This window comes from Miscanthus floridulus, chromosome 7, assembly GCF_019320115.1.
Source record: "Miscanthus floridulus cultivar M001 chromosome 7, ASM1932011v1, whole genome shotgun sequence".
Lineage (NCBI taxonomy): Eukaryota > Viridiplantae > Streptophyta > Magnoliopsida > Poales > Poaceae > Miscanthus > Miscanthus floridulus.
The window spans coordinates 112135429-112152463 of record NC_089586.1 but is presented as its reverse complement, the minus strand read 5'-3'; the positions used below and the strand labels follow the sequence as shown (position 1 = coordinate 112152463).

The following is a 17035-nucleotide window of genomic DNA, read 5'->3' as shown; positions in this document are numbered from 1 at the left end:
CGCGTTTCGTCGTTTGCTGCAGTGGCCGTGCGAACGGCTGTCGAGAGCACGCCCTGGGGTTCCCCATGGCCAGGCAAGTCAGTACCGAGCGTTGACGTCGCTGGTGAGCCATACCGTGACGGGACCTCCTCTGTCTCCGTTGTCCCCTTGCCGTCGTGACCTTTTCTTCCAATTCGCCGTAGTGGGTGCACCGCTTTCCAATTTGGCTTTGCTTGCAGCTCCGTTAGACAGCCGGTCGTCTAGCCTACCCCACCGCGCTGCCATTCTCGACTCACTATGCTTCAATTTTGGACTACCGCGCCACCGGGTCCATAAGGCCGTGCCGACGCCCTCCAGCGGTGAGCCAGTCCCACGGTGCACCTCGTGGCGATTCAGTGCACCCACAGACTCGCCATGTCCTCCTAAGCACCCCGCGCACCTCAGTCCTAGCATCACAGCAGGCCAGCCCCACCGCCACAGTAGTGCCCCCGTTGGTCATCACCGCACCGCCGCGAGCTCACGTGGCCAGCCTTGCTCAGACCGCCTCCAACCTAACCGTCAACGCAGGGGTGTCGGTGAGTGCTCCCTGGTGCTCGCTGGCTCATGCGCTGGCCTCGCCTTCGATGTTGCTCACGGGAACGCGCTCGCTCTTGCAGGTCAGGAGCCACCGCCAGGGAGGGAGGTTGTGCCTGCATCTCTGCTCGTCGTGTCGCCTCTAGTAGCTTCTATGTGCTATCTAGGTACCTATCGACCCCTTAGGTAGGCTGTAGGGGTTCAGGTGAGGCCGGCGTGGTCGCCCGGTGCCGTGCCGTCGTGCCGGTGCGCGCCCTGGGGGGCCAGGGACCTCCTCGCGGTGAAGAAGAGGAAGTGGGAGGGTGCTGGTGTAAAACGGTAGAGTAGAGAAACAGTACCGTAGAGCTCGTAGTAAATGCTGAGTTCATCGGGGGTGTTCGTGCAATTTTTACCGTGCGCGCAGGCTTTCCCCTTCGCGGGCCGTTGGCCATCTGGGCCGCGCCTCCGCGTCTGTCCGCCGCGGAGGTCATGGTGGAGTTGTTGGCTGCTCGTCGGGAGTCAGCCGCTGCTTGATAGGAGACTACTCGTGCCTTGGAGATTATGGCACAGGCCGTCGCGGGTCTCGCCCGTGGAGGCCTCGAAGGCAACGGTGGGAATGGGGGTGGTGCTCGCCGTCCTGAGGGACAGTCCTCTTATCAGGACTTCCTCAAGACCCACCCGCCCACGTTCACACCGTCAGACGATCCGTTGGAGGCGGAGCACTGGCTTCGCATGCTGGAGCAAAAGTTTCGGCTGCTTGGAGTGGCCAACGAGCTAAAGGTGCACTTTGCATCCTAGTAGCTTTTGGGGTCCACAGGTGCCTGGTGGGAGACTTTCTTGGCCACGGAGCTGCTGGATCACCCGGCAACATGGCAGGAGTTCTCCACCGCCTTCCGCGAGTTCTTCATACCTGCTGGCGTTATCCACCAGAAGGTGACCGAGTTCATGGAGTTGCGTCAGGGGAGCAGGACGGTAATGGAGTATGTGAATTAGTTCAACCACTTGGCTCAGTATGCTGGTAGTCAGGTGGACACGGATGACAAGAAGAAGGATCGCTTCTTTCGTGGTCTCACTCCTGTTCTTCAGGAGAAACTGTACCTGGGGAACTATCAGACCTTTGGGGCTCTGATGAACGCCGCCATTGCTCTTGAGGGTTTTCAGCGGGCATCTCAGGTGGATTGGAAGTGGAGGAGGGTGGCAGCTGGATCCTCCAGCCACCCTCATACTCAGAAGGTGCAAATTGTGAGGCGGGGGTCCTATCAACCATCCGGCGGGCCTCCGTTCCCGTCACCCCAGCAGACCTCACAGACTTCCGCTACCCAGTACAAGGCACCTCAGCAGCAGGTGCAGCCCCAGCAGACTCAGGGACAGTAGGTCCCACCTCGTCAGGGATTCAGGAACAAGCCTAGTGCTTGTTTCAAGTGTGGCAAGGAGGGCCACTATGCCAGGGAGTGTCCTCAGCAGCAGACAGCTCAGCCGTCTCAGCCGTCTGCAAATTCTAGGCTGGTTAAGAGGACTTTCATCAAGAGGAAGGTGCCCAGCAGATCTGGTCAGGTGCACTTCACAGATGCTCAGCAGGTTGTGCATCAGGAGACAGTTATGGCTGGTATGTTTACCATCGAATCCCATCCAGCTTTGGTGTTGTTTGATTCTGGTGCATCGCATTCCTTTATGAGCATGGGGTTTGTAGAGCAGCACAACTTGTCACTTGTGGCTATACCGTATGCCTATAAGATCCGTACTACGGGTTCTCAGATGTTTATCAATACCCGTACGGATACTGTAAGTTTGGTATTAGCTACCCACACTTACCGTCTACAGTTCATGATAATGCCTGGGCAAGGCATTGATGTTATTCTTGGGATGAACTGGTTGCGGGTGTATGGGGTAGTATTGGATATGAAGAGAAGAAGTGTAGAGTTACGGCTTCCATTTTCTGAGGATAGGATGTCTCTCATCATACCCTCAGAACCGGTCTTACCTATTGCTGCCCATGCTGAGGCCGTTCCTGATCTTACCTCCATTCCAGTAGTATGTGAGTTCCCTGATGTTTTCCCTGAAGATCTTCCTGGATTGCCACTGGACCGTGAGGTAGAATTCTCCATTGAGCTTGAGCCTGGTATTGCTCCTATCTCCAGATGTCCGTACCGCATGGCTCCAAGAGAGCTAGCAGAAATGAAGAAGCAACTGGAGGAGTTGATGGACAAGGGTTTCATCCGCCCAAGTTCTTCACCATGGGGTTGCCCAGCAATTTTCATGAAGAAGAAGGATGGTACACTACGGATGTGTGTGGATTACTGCCCCCTCAATGCGGTAACAGTCAAGAACAAGTATCCCTTGCCCTGCATTGATACTTTGTTTGATCAGTTAGCTGGTGCCAAGGTGTTCTCGAAGATAGACCTCCGGTCAGGCTACCATCAGATCAAGATCAGGCCACATGATATACCAAGGACAACTTTCGCTACTAGGTATGGGCTTTATGAATACCTAGTGATGTCTTTCGGCCTCACCAATGCCCCGGCCTTCTTCATGTACTTGATGAACTCAGTTTTTATGCCGGAGCTAGATAAGTTTGTGGTAGTTTTCATTGACGACATCTTAATCTATTCCAAGGATGAGGAAGAGCATGCCCATCACCTTCGGATAATACTGACTCGGCTAAGGGAGCACCAGCTGTATGCTAAATTCAGCAAGTGCGTGTTTTGGCTTGATCGAGTGTAGTTTTTGGGATATGTGTTGACACCTGAGGGCGTTTCTGTGGATCCCAGCAAGGTGCAAGATGTAGTAGATTGGAAGTCTCCAAGGTCTGTGCACTAGATCCGTCAGTTCCTTGGGCTAGCTGGATACTATCGACATTTCATCCCTGATTTCTCCAAGATAGCCCAGCCCATGACTAAGCTGCTCTAGAAAGAAGCTAAGTTTGTTTGGAGTCCAGCTTGTGAAGAAGCTTTTCAGTCCCTGAAGACTTTTCTAACCATGGCTCCTGTGTTGGCTCAACCTGATATTGAGAGGCCCTTTGATGTTTATTGTGATGCCTCGAAGACGGGATTGGGGTGTGTGCTTATGCAAGAAGGGCGTGTGATAGCTTATGCTTCGCGCCAACTGAAGAAGCACGAGGTGAACTACCCTACCCATGATTTAGAGCTAGCTGCTGTAGTTCACTCTCTGAAGATTTGGAGACATTATTTGTTGGGCAACAAAGTGCATATCTTCATGGACCACAAGAGCCTTAAGTATATTTTCACTCAGTCTGAGTTGAACATGAGACAAAGGAGATGGTTAGAGTTGATTAAGGATTATGATTTGGAAGTCCACTATCATCTAGGAAAAGCCAATGTGGTGGCTGATGCTTTGAGTCGTAAGTCACATCAGGTTGAGGAAATACCCTTGTCACTCCACCACACTGAGGTGCTCGCTCAGATTGCATTAACCTCATAATTGCTGTAGCAAATTATTCAGGAACAGAAGGGAGATCACGAAGAGATTCCTCACATCAAGAAGTTGCTAGCAGAAGGGCGTGGACCTCATTTTAGCATTGATAAGCAAGGAGTCGTAAGATACAAGGATAGACTGGTAGTCCCATCCAATAAGAGCTGAAAAGAAAGGTTTTGCAAGAAGCCCATCATTCCAAGCTGTCTATCCACCCTGGTAGCAACAAGATGTATCATGATCTGCGCAGGCTGTACTGGTGGTCATACATGAGGCAAGATATCACCCAGTTCATTGCGGAATGTGACACTTGTGGCAGAGTCAAGGCAGATCATATGTGTACTCCTGGATATCTACAGCCCTTGCCCATTCCTGTTTGGAAATGGGAGGATATTTCCCTAGATTTCATTGTGGGTTTACCCCGCACCTCCTCTGGTTTTGATTCTATTTGGGTCATCGTGGACCGTCTCACCAAGTCTGCCCACTTCCTTCCGGTGGACACTAGATACAATGCAAAGAAGTATGCGGAGTTATACTTTGATCGGATTGTGACCCTACATGGAGTTCCTCTCACCATCATCTCTGATAGAGGGTCAGTTTTCGTCTCTCGTTTCTGGGAGAAACTCCAGGAGTGTTTGGGTACTCGCCTTCTCAGGAGCTCGGCATACCACCCACAGACAGACGGTCAAACTGAGAGGGTGAACCAGGTGCTCGAGGATATGCTGTGGGCTTGTACAATCTCTTTTCCTGAGAAGTGGGATCAGTGTTTGAAGCTGGCCGAATTTTCTTATAACAATAGCTATCAGGAGAGTATCCGTATGGCACCATTTGAAGCTTTATATGGACAGAAGTGTCGAACACCACTAAATTGGGTTGAAGTAGGAGACCGTGGGTACTTAGGCCTGATTTCATAAAGGAGGCTCGAGAGAAAGTAAATATAATTCGGGAACACTTGAAGTCAGCTCAGAGTCGACAGAAGGCTTACGCAGATAGGCGAAGAAGGCCTTTAGAATTTGCAGCTGGAGATTGTATTCAAGGTATCTCCTATGAGAGGGGTACATCGGTTTGGTGTTCATGGCAAGTTAGCCCCTCGGTATGTGGGTCCATACAAGGTGTTGCAGCAGTGTGGTCCCGTGGCTTATCGTCTCCAACTCCCTGAAATTCTCTCGGCAGTTCATAATGTATTTCATGTCTCGCAACTAAAAAAATGCCTACGAGTTCCTGAAGAATCTGTGGAAATAGAAGGACTTCCGCTCCAACCTGATCTGTCCTACGTGGAACATCCTATAAAAATCTTGGATGAGAAGGAGAGAGTGACCAGGAACAGGGTGATAAAGTTTTACAAGGTACAATGGCAAAACCATTCAGAGGACGAAGCCACCTAGGAGCAAGAGAACTACTTAACAAAGCATTACCCCCATCTCCTCTCTGGGCCGGATAGTTAGTTTTGCGCAAAATGTACTCCATACCTTTTCTCACACTAGGCACATAAATCTCAGGTCGAGATTTTGTTTTAGGGGGGTAGATTTGTAACACCCTGGTGTTACATTGTAACGTTTTGCTGAAATAATTCGTAAGCATCTGATTTATGTGCATTGGTGTATGATAGGCTTTATAATCCATGTTTGGCTTGGAAACATTTTTACGAAACGTAAAGAAAAAGGTTATGTTTCGTGTCACATAACGCGTTTATTACCTGAATCAAAATTTTGTTAACACAAAATGTTATAAACGTTTTGGGAATGATGATAAAAAGTTGTGGTCGATGACATGGATGGCTAGCGCGTACGTCCCGGGGGTCGGGTTTGGAGTTTCGACGTGAAACCTTTCAAAACGACGCCCTCCGCGGCGGTTTTTGAAGTGGTCGACGAAGCCACCTTTGGCATTAGTTGTGGAACAATTGTCTTAAGGAGTAGCGAAATGTCGCAACTGTGGGTGATGGCTCGGTGTACCCCTTGTCGCATCGAGCAATTAGCTTAGCGTTTGGGACATGGCGTACGCAATTTCTAGTTGCTTTAAAAATCATGCACACCACCTGGCTGAGCGCTGGGCGTGGTCACCACCACGGTCGGCTTGCCAGCGCGCTGTGTCGCGCAGGCCTGAGCCACTGCCACGCTTGGCTGTGCTGACGACGCCGTTCACTCGCATGCCCCGTGCGTCTTGATCATCTGCCTTGATGCTGCCCGCCTGCGCGCTCTGCCTCGCTGCTGCTCGCCTCGCCAACCGATGCGTGGCGCCCGGACCGCCGGCCGTGCTCTGCCCGCGCCTTGCTCTGCGCCACTATGGCTGTGTCACCACCGGGTCCCGCGTTTGTGTCGCCAGCGGCTACGTTGGTACCATGACTGGACTCCCTTGGCTGCTTGCGCGCTGGTCTATGGCCTGCTTCGCCATCATCCTCGACGTCGCGTTGCGGTGTCCGTGGGCTGGTACTACCCGTAGGCGAGCCATGCCGCATTTCGTCGTTTGCTGCAGTGGCCATGCGAACGGCTGTCGGGAGCACGCCCTGGGGTTCCCCATGGCCAGGCAAGTCAGTACCGAGCGTTGACGTCGCTGGTGAGCCATACCGCGACGGGACCTCCTCTGTCTCCGTTGTCCCCTTGCCGTCGTGACCTTTTCTTCCAATTCACCGTAGTGGGTGCACCGCTTTCCAATTGGCTTTGCTTGCAGCTCCGTTAGACAGCCGGTCGTCTAGCCTACCCCACCGCGCTGCCATTCTCGACTCACTGTGCTTCAATTTTGGACTACCGCGCCACCGGGTCCATAAGGCCGTGCCGACGCCCTCCAGCGGCGAGCCAGTCCCGCAGTGCACCTCATGGCGATTCAGTGCACCCACAGACTCGCCATGTCCTCCTGAGCACCCCGCGCACCTCAGTCCTAGCATCGCAGTAGGCCAGCCCCACCGCCACGGTAGTGCCCCCGTCGGTCATCACCGCACCGCCGCGAGCTCACATGGCCAGCCTTGCTCAGACCACCTCCAACCTAACCGTCAATGCAGGGGTGTCGGTGAGTGCTCCCTAGGTGCTCGCTAGCTCGTGCGCTGGCCTCGCCTTCGATGTTGCTCACGGGAACGCGCTCGCTCTTGCTAGGTCAGGAGCCACCGCCGGGGAGGGAGGTTGTGCCTGCATCTCTACTCGTCGTGTCGCCTCCAGTAGCTTCTACGTGCTATCCAGGTACCTATCGACCCCTTAGGTAGGCTGTAGGGGTTCAGGTGAGGCCGGCGTGGTCGCCCGGTGCCGTGCCGTCGCGCCGGTGCGCGCCCTGGGGGGGCCAGGGACCTCCTCGTGGTGAAGAAGAGGAAGTGGGAGGGTGCTGGTGTAAAACGGTAGAGTAGAGAAACAGTACCGTAGAGCTCGTAGTAAATGCTGAGTTCATCGGGGGTGTTCGTGCAATTTTTACCGCGCGCGCAGGCTTTCCCCTTCGTGGGCCGTTGGCCATCTGGGCTGTGCCTCCGCGTGGGCCGCGCCTGGCTGCTGTCGCGCGCGGGCGGGATGGCGAGTTGGGTCGGGCTGCGCATCGTGGGCCGGTCAGGGAGGTTTCGTTTTCTCCATTTCATGGTATTAGAAATTGTTTATCTATTTAGGTTATGAACTGAACTTCAATAATTAGTAGTAAATTGCATGATTGTCCAAAAATAGCGAAACAAAGTTTGTTAGGTTCGCAAAAATATCGACTACCTATTAGTACAGTTGGTTCCCCATTAGTGGTTAGGATGGTAGGCCCATAAGCTTGAAGTAGAGGGCTTAGCGGTATATCGATCTTTAATTGCAAGATTTGTTGTGGTAAACCGACGATAACTTTAGCTTTGAAATTCATTACCGTAGATTCCTTAGGCATTTATATACTTGCTGTACTGATGATAATCATAGAACGAGTCGTTGGATGACGTAGTTGTTATCCTTGCTTTATCGTAAACTGACATTAGGAGTATGAATATCCGTAGTCATTGTAAGAATGTAGGACACGGTCATACTTGTTAGTAGTACTGGTATGTGGCTTAGACTTTAGTAGGTAGACCTCACTTAGTAATGTAATAGAGGTACTTTTGCATTGAGAATTGCTGTTGCCATAGTGTAATCATTGCATCGTCATTTCATGTAGATCACGAACAGGTAGACTTCGTACCCGTCGGTGATCCAGAGTAAGACGAGGTGATCGAGGAGTACGAGGAGGAGCTTTTCACACAGGAAGGAGACCAGGAGCCTGTTGGTACTGACTTTGCTGACTCGGCACCTGCCCAAGGCAAGCCCCGGTGTATAACCCCTATTTTTAAATGATCACTGAATATATTTATATGATATGCATTTACGTTACAGGCATTTTATGGAAGCTACATGCATAAATATATCCACCATGAGTCCTACTAGTACAGGTCGAGTAGCTGCTATGCTTAGGATGTCGGTAGCGTGAGTAACCTATCGTTACTCGCAAATAGGTGATTAAACTATGATATCATGATGAAATAATGGAAAGGAAAAATGGTGACCGGACAGGGATGTGGATTTGGTACTGGTGGGTGTGAGGGGTTGTGTCCTGCGGCCAACAGGGCATAGCCCGGTTACACTTTTTCCCTGTCTGTGTCGATTAAGGACCGGTCGTTGCATATGACTCTAGGCAAGTCACAGATTATTGTCCCGAGCACATACTTGGGTATGGGCGTAGGGAAGGCTTGCTGCTCTCTTGTCGCGGATCCGGCTCTTTCCGGACCGACTGATGGGAAGAGGAGGTGGTGGAGGTCCTTGCACCGCACTAAGTCCGGGACTTAGAGGCGGGGGCTTGGAGTCCAAGTTTGGATGGGGACCTGGACACTCGAGACAGGAAGAGTGGTGGGTTAGTCCTGCTTGTGCCTGGGGTACAAGCGGGGCATGTGTCTTCGGGGCACCCAGCTGGGCACATTGATTCGCGAATCGCCGGGTTACCCGGTACGACTTGTCTGCAGTTTAGCACCGTAGTAAGAACTGGAAGTGGAAAAGGAGAAGAAACAGTATCGATTGCTCAACTCTTGCTTGAAAGTAGCACAGGTGCTTATATAGATTGACTAGATAAAAACTTAATACGGCTGATAGTAATAATATATCAATAAGGACTCACTATTAGTATTGCTTTTGGCTAAAAGAAAACCAGCAACCATAAAGCCTAGCATATTCCTTGGAGTCGGGAGAGTATTCCTACTATCGGATAAGTCTTGCGAGTACATTGTGTACTCAGGGTTATTTACCCCTGTTGCAGGTGTTGCTTGAGGAGTACCTTGTGTGGAGGATTCTTCTGGTGGGCTCAGATGAAATCCTCGTTATCTTATCGCTAGATGTTATCTTTTAATATTCCACTGTTTATCGTTCCGAACTCTGTATTTGGTATTGTAATAATGTACTTTTCAGAAACTCTAATGTATGAGATGGACTTGTGTTGTAACTCGTTTTCATTATTGGATCCTTGGGGAAAAATATGGATCTTTCGGGCTCTCCCTCAGGGTGTGTCCGACGGATACCGCTCACGGTAGTGGCTTTCGGGGTGCTTAGTGTCTGGTGGAAGACGAGCGCCTCCGTAAGTACGCTATTTTGGGTGGTTCTGCCACATGGGGTAAGCGATCGGACCAGTATAGCACAACCGTTTCCGGGTTGGCTGTTTGCAGGGTAAGTAAGCAATCGTACCAGCTCTTGGGGTAAGCGATTGCGCCCGTTTAGCAACAACCGTTTCTGGGTTGAGCTGATGTAGGGCTACCCCTTTTTCCCCAACCTGATTATGGGTTGGTTCTGTCCGTTGGACAGGGCTGTCAGTCATACCATCTCCTTATGGTTGAGTGACAAAATTGCCCATGTAGCGCAACCGTTTCTAGGTTAGCTGTTAACAGGGAAGCCCCTTTTTCCCCAACCTGATTATGGGTTGGTTCTGTCCATTGGACAGGGCTTATATATTTGAAGTCATTCTTCTTGAAGAATTTCTGCTTTATTTCTCTTGAAGCTTGAGTACAATATGTTGTACTAATTGTAGAATCTTTTGAGTTGGCTGATATGCCAAGTATTCTTCACTAGTATTTCATCTGGAGTCATCAACTCATATGTGTCGGGTCCTATTGCGTTTTTCACGATGAAGGGTCCTTCCCATGGACTAAGTAGTTTGTGTCGTCCATCTTTCTTCTGGATTAGTCGTAATACTGAGTCCCCTGGCTTTAGTGATCGGGGCTGAGTACTTTTGTCATAATGTCTTCGTAGTCCTTGCTGATATCTTGCATTTTGGATTATTGCACTGTCTCTTATTTCTTCTATTGAATCAATTTCTAACCACCTTGTTTCTTTGGCTTCGCCTTCTTCGTATTGTTCTATTCTTGGAGATAGCCATATCAAGTCGGCTGGTAGTACTGCTTCTGATCCGTAGACCAGAAAGAAAGGTGAGTAGCCAGTGGCTCTGCTGATCAAGGTTCTTAAACCCCATACTACTTTTGGTAGTTCGTCGATCCATTTTCCACCATAATCTTTCAAATCTTCATATAATCTTGGTTTTAAGCCTTGTAATATGAGTCCATTTGCTCTTTCGACTTGTCCATTGGCCTGTGGGTGTGCTACTGATGCAAAGTCGATTTCTATCCCACAATCTTTTGCCCAGTATTGAAATTCTCTTGCTGTAAATGGTGAACCAAGATCCATGATTATTCTGTTGGGCATGCCGAACCTATGCATGATGTCTTGTATGAATTCCACTGCCTTTTCTGCACTATATTTGACCAAAGGTTTATATTCAATCCACTTTATAAATTTGTCGATTGCCACAAATATGTATTCGAAGCCTCCTTTTGCTTTTTTGAGTGGTCCTACTTGATCCAGCCCCCAGCATGAGAACGGCCAAGCTGGTGGTATGCATATCAAATTATGAGCGGGCACATGTGATTGTCTAGCAAACATTTGGCAATTCTTGCATGTTTTGACGAGTTCTTCTGCATCTTTGAGTGCTGTTGGCCAATAGAACCCAGTTCTAAATGCTTTGTCGACTAGTGTCCTAGAGGTTGCATGATTTCCACAACATCCTGAGTGGATTTCATCCAAGATTTCCTTTCCTTTATCTGTTGGAACACATTTAAGCAGTACTCTAGATGATGCTGCTCTTTTGTAAAGTTTGTCTCCCACCAGAACATAGTTTTTGCCTCTTCGTATAACCCGGGTTGCTTCTGCTTTGTCTTTGGGTAGTTTCTTCTCTTTGATAAAATCAATGTATGTTTGTCTCCAATCATTTTGTATGACCATGATCTGTCTTGATTGATCTGTTTCTTCTGCTTGATCTATTTCCATTGGATCTGTTGTCTCCTTCTTCTTTTCGGTGTTCCTGGGTTGTTTGATAGATGGGGCTACGAGTTCTTCTACAAATATACCAGGTGGTACTTTTGCTCTATCTGATCCTAGTTTGGCTAGCACATCTGCTGCAACGTTGGAATCCCTTAGTACATGATGGATTTCGAGCCCTTGGAAAATTTTCTCCAATTTTCTAACTTCTGCACAGTATGCATCCATATTGTCTCTTGTACAATCCCAATCCTTGTTGACTTGATTGATTACTATAGCTGAATCACTGTAGACAAGTAGCCTTTTGATCCCAAGTGAGCTTGCAACTCTTAGACCATGTATTAATGCTTCATATTCTGCTTTATTGTTAGTTGCCTACCAAAGTATTTGTAGCACATACTTTAACTGTCTCCCTTCTGGTGATATGAATAGTACTCCTGCTCTGGCTCCTCCTAACTTTAGGGAACCGTCAAAATACATTTTCCAATGGTCAAGTATTGGTTCGGGTTCTTTTTGACTGATTTCTATCCATTTAGCAATGAAGTCGGATAATGCCTGAGATTTGATTGCTGTTCTTGGTTTGAAGTCTAGGTTGAGAGCACCGAGTTCTACTACCCATTTTGATATCTAACCCGTTGCATCTTTGTTACATAGAATGTCTTGAAGTGGAAAATTGGTTACCACTGTAATCTTGTGTTCATGGAAATAATGTCTCAGCTTTCTTGATGATATCAACATTTATAAGCGTGTCCGGGTTCTTCTCTCTCAACCACAATTGCTGTGCTGATAACGCTCTTGGTTGCTTTAATGTATATCATCATGTCCTCTTTGCCTTTTGGTGGTGTCATTACTGGTAATGATGCTAGGTATTCTTTTAACTTTTGGAATGCTTCTTCTGCCTCTTCTGTCCATTCAAAATTTCCTGCCTTTTTCAATAATTTGAAAAAAGGTAGCCCTTTTTCTCCTAGTCGGGAGATGAATCTATTGAGTGCTGCCATGCATCCTGTAAGCTTCTGTATGTCTTTAACTTTCTTTGGAGGTTTCATGTCCATGATGGCTTTAACCTGCTTTGTACTTGCTTCAATTCCTCGGTTGCTGACTAGAAATCCGAGTAGTTGTCCTGATGGGACCCCAAAAACACACTTTGTGGGGTTTAGCTTCCACTGCCATGCTTTTAGATTCTTGAAAGTCTCCTCAAGGTCTTCTATCAATGATCCGAGTTCTTTTGTCTTGATTACCACATCGTCAATGTATGCTTCTATGTTCCTTCCGACTTGATTCCCCAAACAAGTTTGAATTGCTCTTTGATATGTTGCTCCTGCATTCTTTAGCCCAAAAGGCATTGATTTGTAGCAATATACCCCAAATGGTGTAATGAATGATGTCTTGCTTTGGTCTTCTTCTCTTAGAGATATTTGATGATAGCCTGAATAGCAATCCAGAAAGGATAATAGAGCTAATCCTGCTGTTGAGTCGATGATTTGATCAATCCTTGGTGGAACATATGGATCTTTTGAGCAATATTTGTTGAGGTCTGTGTAATCAATGCACATGCGCCATTCTTTTGAATTCTTCTTCTCAACTAGTACCGGGTTAGCAAGCCAATCCGGATTGATTATTTCTCTGATGAATCCCGCAGCCATGAGCTTGGTGATCTATTTTTTGATTGCTGCTTTTCTATCTGGAGCGAATCTTCGTAGCTTCTGCTTAACGGGTTTGGACCCTTTGTTCACATCAATTGTGTGCTCAGCCAACTTTCTTGGGACCACTGGCATGTCGGCCGGCTTCCAAGCGAAGATATCTTTGTTGTCCCGAAGAAAGTTGGTGAGCGCGAGTTTCTATTTGGGATCGAGATTTGCACTGATGATTGCCGTCTTCTATGGGTCACCAGTCAATAAGTCAATAGTCTTGGTAGCGGCTTCTTTTGGTGGTGCAAAGTTGCTTGGCTTCTTAGCCGGTATTTGAATCTCATCCCGGTTCATTTCTTTGGCTAGTATTGTAATCTCCTTTCCTTCCTTTATGTCTTGTAATCTTTTAGATATTTGTACTGCTTGTACGTCGTAATCATGTGCTTTCTTTAGATCTCCTTTCAATGATAATACACCCTTTGTTGTTGGCATCTTGAGTAGTAGGTATGGATAGTGTGGCACTGCCATGTATTTTGTTAAAGCTGGTCTCCCAAGTATTGCGTGGTAGCATGATTCAAAGTCTGCAACTTCGAATTTGACGAATTCCGTCCGGTATTTGTCTGATGTGCCAAAGGTGACTGGTAGGGTTATCTGTCCGAGTGGCATAGCTGCTCTGCCAGGTACTATTCCATAGAATGGTGTGCTTGTTGGTGTCATTAGTCCTTCACAATCTAGATTCATCCTTCTAAGAGTATCTGCGAAAATTATATTGAGCCCGGCTCCTCCATCGATGAGTACTTTAGTTGCTGCCACTCATGTGATAGTTAGACCCAGTACCAGCGGGTAGCATCCTACGTTTGCTGTACTGGTCCATTGGTCTTCTCTTATGAAGTGGATGGGGTACTCTGACCAATCTAGATATCTTGGGGTGGCTAGTTCAGCTGCCATGATGGCTCTGTGAGCTAGTTATTCTTGTCTTTTGCTTCGTGTGTTAGGAACACCTGAAAATATAACTGCTAATTGGCGTTTGGGTTCTTGATAATCTCCTTCAGCTTTCTTTTCCTCCTTCTTAGATTCTTCTTGTTTTTGCTCTGAGTTGTTTTGATTCATGTTTTCTCTCTTCATGAATTGCCGCTGAAAAGTGCTGCATTCAACTAACTTGTGTCTGGTTCCTGGGTGTATGTGACATGGCATGTTCTCTATGTTTTCCGGTGCTCTTCCTCGGTAGTTGTTGCTCCGATAGTTGCTATTACTGTTGTACCCGCTGTTGTTACTATTGTTGTTATTGTTGTAGTTGCCATTGTAATTGCCACCGTTGCTGTTGTTATTGTATCTTCTCTTGTTGTCTGTGGTTGCCACCATGTTGTCTTGCCTTGGCCTTTTGTCTTGCTGTCTATAATCAGGTCTCCAATTTTCTGGGTTGTCCCTAGCAAACCGATGCCGGGTTCTTTCTTCTGATGAAATTAGCTTTTCAACAACCCTCTTGAAATCTTCATTTGTTCTTGGGTTCTCATTGAAATAGTCTTTATATTGCCAGTTTGCTGAGATTCCTTCCGCAAAGGCTTCTATCACTTCTCTGTCGGTAATGTCGTGGACTTGAGCCCTGAATTCTTCGAATCTTCTATAGTATTCCCTTAGACTTTCTCCCCTCCTTTGCCTTACTCCTTTCAACTCGGCTGCGGTCACTGGATGGGTAATAATGCCTACAAAGTTGTTGTAGAAAGCTTCTTGCAAGTCTTCCCAATATCTGATTGATCTTGGCCTCAATTTGTCAAACCATTGCAGTGACATTGCTTCAAGGGCCATTGGAAAAAATAGAGCCTTGATGTCGTCATCTCCTCTGGCTAACTCAATAGATTGGGAATAAACTCTTAGCCATTGTCTTGGTTCTACTTTGCCATCGTACTTGCAATGATTTGCTGGTTTAAATTTGTGTGGCAGTTTCAATGTTTGTAGTCTTCCTACGAAACAAGAGAATCTGTCGTATGGTTCCGTTCTTCCGTAGTCTGGCGATCTTGCCCTTCTGTAATAAGACATGTCTTCTTTAAGCTCGGATTCTCCGTAGTCATCTTCTTTGTCAAATCTTCTTGATATTTCTTGGTAGCGTTGGCTCAATTATGGTTTGCCTCTTTCTTGTTGCTTTGAGTAATGTTCCTACCTTCCATTAGCATCAACACTTTCTGTCTGTCCTAGCCTTTGAAAATTTGATTTTTTGGGTGGTTGCTCTCCTTGTGGCTCTTGTGGAACTTCTTCGCCGGGTTGTTCTTCTGATCCCCCAACTTCTTTCTTCTGATCTTCCTTTGTTCTTCCATTGTTTGTGAGGGTGTACAACTCCTTTGTTAATTCTTCAATTCTTTCCCTTTTTGTACTCTTTGCGGCTTCTCTTTCCGCCTTCTTTCTGTTGTATTCCGTTAGTTCTGCCTTGTACTTATTCCAGATTTGCTTCCTTTGTTTAGCCCTATTCCTTCTCCTAGCCTTTAATTTATTCTTCTTTAGTCTTGCTAGCATTTGCTCATCATTTTTGTTGCTATCGCTTTTCTCATCCGGCGAGATGTTGCCTTCTGATTCATCTGAAGATTTTATATCTGGTATCTGTGGTGGTTCCAAAGGTTGTTCTAATTGCTCCACCATGTATATAGTGTACCTCTTCCACGCTCTCCTTGTATGGTACTTCATCCTTCGTTTGGTTGAGTTGTCTGTAGTTTTTGAGCTGGATCTGAGTTCTTTTCCTTCTTGATAAGGTAGTTCTTCAACGTACGTGCTAGTCTGGGCTTTGCTTGAGGTGAAAGAACCCGGCCAATGCACCACACAGTCTTGTGGGGTAACTGTCATGATCATTCCTTCTTGTGCTCCCTCCAGGAGTATTTTTCTTGCTGAGTTCATCTTGTCTTGGGTAAAGTGTTGGTAGATTAATGCCGTGTTGTATAGTCCGTACGTTCCCGAGTTCTTTTTGGAGTTGTACGGGTTGTATTCCTTCACGATCATTGTTGTGTCTTTGAGTCCAATTAGGTGTGGCTCCTTTGTTTTGAAAATTGCATCCGAATTGGGGTTGTGCTCCATCTCCTTATCCGAGTTGGAGTCATGCTCCATCTTCTTGTCCAAGTCAGAATTGTGCTCCATCTTCTTGTCTGAGTCGGAATTGCGCTTCATCTCCTTGTCCAAGTCAGAGTCGTACTCCATCTCCTTCTCAGAATCAGTTTCGTATCCACTTTCTTCTCCTTTCTGAGTTGGATTCAAAGTCGAAAGTTTCATCATTTTTTTGGCGAGTTCTTGCTCGATGGGATTGTTCTTGTCATCGAATTCTTTTTCTTCTCGGAGATGGGTACGTAGCTTGCCATCGCCGCTTGCCTCGTAGATCCAGGATCCGAAGATGAAGGTTGTTCCCACCGAATAAGTCATCTTGAGGTCGAGGTCCGCCGAGCTCTCGAGAAAAAATTCGTCGAAAGCCCCTATCTGGCGTGCCAGCTGTCGATGTTTTACCACCGATAGCCTGCCATGGGGGTACCCGGGATAGTTGTTCGGGCTTCGGCGAATAGTGGAACTCGGCGGTTACGCAAAGAGACTCATGATTTATACTGGTTCAGGCCCTTGACTTGGTCGAGTAATAACCTTATGTCCAGTTCGGCGTTAGCCTGTTTGCGTCGTATTGTTTTTAGTATTGGGTGTGTTCAGTCGCGTCCGTTACAAGGGATATCCTCACTAGCCCTTTATAGTCTAGGTGCTGAGAGGAGTTGTTTGTGTTCTACTCAGATACAAGGTCAGAGTCCTAAGCTATGCTTCGGGCGCCTTTCCTTGTATAGTCCGAATTGGAGTTTTGGTCTTGCATGTTGCTCTGCCCCGTGTAGTATGGTCTATGGGGGGCCTGTAGGGTTCCCCATCGACACAAATACAAAAGACTGTTCACTCAGGGCCTCCCCCACAAACTTATTTGATTATAGTTTCTGACCAGCCCTACTACGAGTACTACTACGATCGCCATGTCACGCTCTCTATCAGCGATGCTGTACCATTCTGTGGGATCCCCGAAGGCACCAACCTCTACAAACATCGAGCACCACATCGGCGACTGTGGTGCCCTCCTCGAAGCACCCAGGGACTACGCCATCGTCATCAGCCGCGACCCTGACAACGGCACCCCCTGTCGAGGTGCCTAGGGACTATGCCATCGTTATCAGC

At 47.7% G+C, this 17035-nt stretch overlaps 1 protein-coding gene across 1 annotated transcript; it reads right to left on the bottom strand.

Moving 5' to 3' along the window:
- Positions 1-15013: 15013 nt before the first annotated feature.
- LOC136466074 (uncharacterized) lies at positions 15014-16258 on the bottom strand. Its single transcript, XM_066464563.1, has one exon. The coding sequence runs from the start codon at positions 16256-16258 to the stop codon at positions 15014-15016; it is 1245 nt and encodes a 414-aa protein (XP_066320660.1).
- Between the last annotated feature and the right edge of the window lie 777 nt (positions 16259-17035).

Bases quoted from the DNA above. Each gene is read 5' to 3' on its own strand.
- LOC136466074 (XM_066464563.1), bottom strand. From the start codon at position 16,258: ATGACTTATTCGGTGGGAACAACCTTCATCTTCGGATCCTGGATCTAC.